The sequence below is a fragment of the Triplophysa rosa genome, linkage group LG7, assembly GCF_024868665.1.
Source record: "Triplophysa rosa linkage group LG7, Trosa_1v2, whole genome shotgun sequence".
NCBI classification, from domain to species: domain Eukaryota; kingdom Metazoa; phylum Chordata; class Actinopteri; order Cypriniformes; family Nemacheilidae; genus Triplophysa; species Triplophysa rosa.
The window spans coordinates 27,404,553-27,408,783 of NC_079896.1; the positions used below are offsets into that span (position 1 = coordinate 27,404,553).

Sequence of the window (4,231 nt, forward strand, 5' to 3'; positions counted from 1 at the left end):
TGTTTGTGTGTGTTGTGTTGGTGTGTTGTGGTGAGTGTGTGTTGTGAGTGTGTGTGTGTATTGTGTGTGTTTGTGTGTGTTGTGTGTTGTGAGTGAGTGCGTGTTGTGAGTGTGTGTGTTGTGGTGTTTGTGTGTTGTGTGTTTGTGTGTTGTGTGTGTGTGTGTATTGTGAGTGTGTGTGTTGTGAGTGTGTGTGTGTATTGTGTGTTGTGTGTGTTGTGATTGGTTGTGTGTTGTGAGTGTGTGTGTTGTGAGTGTTTGTGTGTTGTGAGTGTTTGTGTGTGTTGTGATTGGTGTGTGTGTTGTGGTGTGTGTGTTGTGAGTGTTTGTGTGTTGTGAGTGTGTGTTGTGAGTGTGTATTGTGTGTGTTGTGATGAGTGAGTGTGTGTGTGTATTGTGAGTGTTTGTTGTGTGTTGTGTGTGTGTGTGTGTGTGTGTGTGGGTGTTGTTTGTGTGTGTGTTTGTGTTGTGTGTGTTGTGTGTTGTGTGTGTGTGTGTGTGTGTTGTGAGGTGTTGTTGTGTGTGTGTGTTTGTGAGGATGTGTGTTTGTGGTGTGTGTTGTGAGTGTTGGTGTGTGTTGTGAATGTTGGTGTGTTGTGAGTGAGTGAGTGTGTGTTGTGAGTGTTTGTGTGTATTGTGTGTGTTGTGATTGAGTGTGTTGTGAGTGAGTGTGTGTTGTGAGTGTGTGTGTGTATTGTGTGTGTTTGTGTGTGCATTGTGTGTTGTGAGTGAGTGCGTGTTGTGAGTGTGTGTGTTGTGAGTGTTTGTGTGTTGTAAGTGTTTCTGTGTTGTGTGTGTGTGTGTATTGTGAGTGAATGTGTGTTGTGAGTGTGTGTGTGTATTGTGTGTTGTGTGTGTTGTGATTGGTTGTGTGTTGTGAGTGTGTGTGTTGTGAGTGTTTGTGTGTTGTGAGTGTTTGTGTGTGTTGTGATTGGTTGTGTGTTGTGAGTGTGTGTGTTGTGAGTGTTTGTGTGTTGTGAGTGAATGTGTTGTGAGTGTGTATTGTGTGTGTTGTGAATGAGTGAGTGTGTGTGTGTATTGTGAGTGTTTGTGTGTGTATTGTGTGTTGTGAGTGAGTGAGTGTGTGTTGTGAGTGTTTGTGTGTATTGTGATTGAGTGTGTGTTGTGAGTGTGTGTGTTGTGAGTGTTTGTGTGTTGTGAGTGTGTATTGTGTGTGTTGTGAGTGTTTGTGTGTGTGTTGTGAGTGAGTGTGTGTTGTGAGTGTGTGTGTGTGTTGTGAGTGTTTGTGTGTTGTGTGTGTAGTGTGTGTGCATTGTGTGTGTGTTGTGAGTGAGTGAGTGTGTGTGTATTGTGAGTGTTTGTGTGTTGTGAGTGTGTGCTGTGAGTGTGTGTGTGTTGTGAGTGAGTGAGTGAGTGAGTGAGTGAGTGAGTGAGTGCGTGTGTGTTGTGAGTGTTTGTGTGTTGTAAGTGTTTGTGTGTTGTGTGTGCATTGTGTGTGTGTTGTGAGTGAGTGAGTGAGTGCGTGTGTGTTGTGAGTGTTTGTGTGTGTGTTGTGAGTGTGTGTGTGTGTGCATTGTGTGTGTGTTGTGAGTGAGTGAGTGAGTGAGTGTGTGTGTATTGTGAGTGTTTGTGTGTTGTGAGTGAGTGTGTGCTGTGAGTGTGTGTGTGTTGTGAGTGAGTGAGTGAGTGAGTGTGTGTGTATTGTGAGTGTTTGTGTGTTGTGAGTGAGTGAGTGTGTGCTGTGAGTGTGTGTGTGTTGTGAGTGAGTGAGTGCGTGCGTGTGTGTTGTGAGTGTTTGTGTGTTGTAAGTGTTTGTGTGTTGTAAGTGTTTGTGTGTTGTGAGTGTGTGTGTTGTGAGTGAGTGAGTGAGTGAGTGAGTGAGTGAGTGAGTGAGTGAGTGAGTGCGTGTGTGTTGTGAGTGTTTGTGTGTTGTGAGTGTTTGTGTGTTGTGTTGTGTGTGTGTTGTGAGTGTGTGTGCATTGTGTGTGTGTTGTGAGTGAGTGAGTGAGTGTGTATTGTGAGTGTTTGTGTGTTGTGAGTGAGTGTGTGCTGTGAGTGTGTGTGTTGTGAGTGAGTGAGTGAGTGCGTGTGNCACACCCACACACTACACTACACTCTCACACACCCACACACTACACTACACTCTCCCACACCCACACACACTACCACAAAACCCTACTCACTCAACCATCCACTCACACACACCCACACACTACACTCTCACACACCCACACACTACACTACACTCTCACACACCCACACACTACACTACACTCTCACACACCCACACACTACACTACACTCTCACACACCCACACACTACACTACACTCTCACACACCCACACACTACACTACACTCTCACACACCCACACACTACACTACACTCTCACACACCCACACACTACACTACACTCTCACACACCCACACACTACACTACACTCTCACACACCCACACACTACACTACACTCTCACACACCCACACACTACCACACACCCACACACTACACTACACTCTCACACACCCACACACTACACTACACTCTCACACACCCACACACACTACACTCACACACCCCACACACTACACACACACTCACAACACACACACAACACACAAACACTTACAACACACAAACACTCACAACAGTGTGTGTGTGTGTGCATTGTGTGTGTGTTGTGAGTGAGTGAGTGAGTGAGTGAGTGTGTATTGTGAGTGTTTGTGTGTTGTGAGTGAGTGTGTGCTGTGAGTGTGTGTGTTGTGAGTGAGTGAGTGAGTGCGTGTGTGTTGTGAGTGTTTGTGTGTTGTAAGTGTTTGTGTGTTGTGTGTGTGTTGTGAGTGTGTGTGTAGTGTGTGTGCATTGTGTGTGTGTTGTGAGTGAGTGTGTGTGTATTGTGAGTGTTTGTGTGTTGTGAGTGAGTGTGTATTGTGCGTGTTGTGAGTGAGTGTGTTGTACCGATGGATGTGTGTAGCCATCCAGACTGGGGCTTCTGAAGATGTGGACGGTGTCGTCTGTTGTCTTCTGATACACTGGGTTGGTGAAGTGAATTGTGTTGGTGTTTTTTAGACGCCAGTGTCTCCATAGCAACACACCACCAAACACCATCAGACACAAGGCGACTGCACGACAGACAGACGGTTTATTCAGCAGCTGGTTTACTCAGTGAGGGTCGTGTGTGTCATGTGACCGTGAGGACTGACCTATTGGAAGTGTGATGTACAGGACTGTGGGATGAGGGAAAGGGCTGGAGATCGGCTCTTGTGCTTCATTAATCCCTGAAAAATCCACCAAACATTCAGTGTGTGACGTACAGGAGCCAAAACTCACCTGCCATTAAACTCTTCTAAACATTGATGTTGTTCCTACGACAACTAACAATCATCACCACACACCTGCAGTCAATAAATGGGTGTAGGAAAAAAGAAATAACACCACAATTTGAGAACAATAAACAGACAAATCCTGCACAATATCAATGCTTGCAAAAGATAAAAAAAATATGATATTTGATTAAATGTTACAACTTTTCGGTCTCATGACCTTCCCTGTAACTATACGTCTTTAAATCTTTTGCAAGCATTGACAGTGTGCAGGATTTTCTCTTTCTGTTTAATGTTCCTGTGACAGTGACATTTTCTGAGATCAGTCATGACATTCCTCAATTAGATTTGATTCAAAGCTACACATCAATGAAGAAACATTCAACATTTTACTTTAAAAGTCTCGCACACATCAGAAGTTTTGTTTGTGTGTCTTTGAGGAAGCTTTTGATGTGTAAAGACTTATAATGACATCATGCGTCACCTCTCATCTGAGTGGTGTCTTCACTCGGCTTCTTCTGACGGTGTGATAATGTCATGGTTCTGGATGGAGTTCTGGTTGTCGTGGGTAACAGCGTTGTAGTCGTGGCTGCAGGTGTTGAAACTACAGAAAACAAACGCTGGTGAGCATCGTCATGAAAACAGTGTGACGTAAATCTACAGGAACATCAGAACTCACCTGAGACGCACCTCCTCATGTCTGCCGCCAGGGTCATGTGATCAGGACACGCACACGTGTATTTGGGTGAGCGTTTGTTAATCGCCGGTGCCGGCAGACACAGAAAGTCACAGCCACCATTGTCAAGCTCCGCCTCTCTGCACCAGTTCTGCCCTGTGACACACACACACACACACGCACACACACACACACACACGCACGCACGCACGCACGCACGCACGCACGCACGCACGCACGCACGCACGCACGCACGCACGCACGCACGCAC

The 4,231-nt window shown here is 45.8% G+C and overlaps 1 protein-coding gene across 1 annotated transcript in view; it reads right to left on the minus strand.

Moving 5' to 3' along the window:
- ldlrb (low density lipoprotein receptor b) overlaps positions 1-4,231 on the minus strand; it is a 23,038-nt gene that overhangs the window by 3,789 nt on the left and 15,018 nt on the right. Inside the window, exons 14-17 of the mRNA XM_057337780.1 lie at positions 3,964-4,116; positions 3,769-3,888; positions 3,165-3,239; positions 2,920-3,083 (exon numbers count right to left, since the gene is read on the minus strand). Coding sequence (XP_057193763.1) covers positions 2,920-3,083; positions 3,165-3,239; positions 3,769-3,888; positions 3,964-4,116 — 512 coding nt within the window. The remainder of the gene's footprint in view (positions 1-2,919; positions 3,084-3,164; positions 3,240-3,768; positions 3,889-3,963; positions 4,117-4,231) is intronic.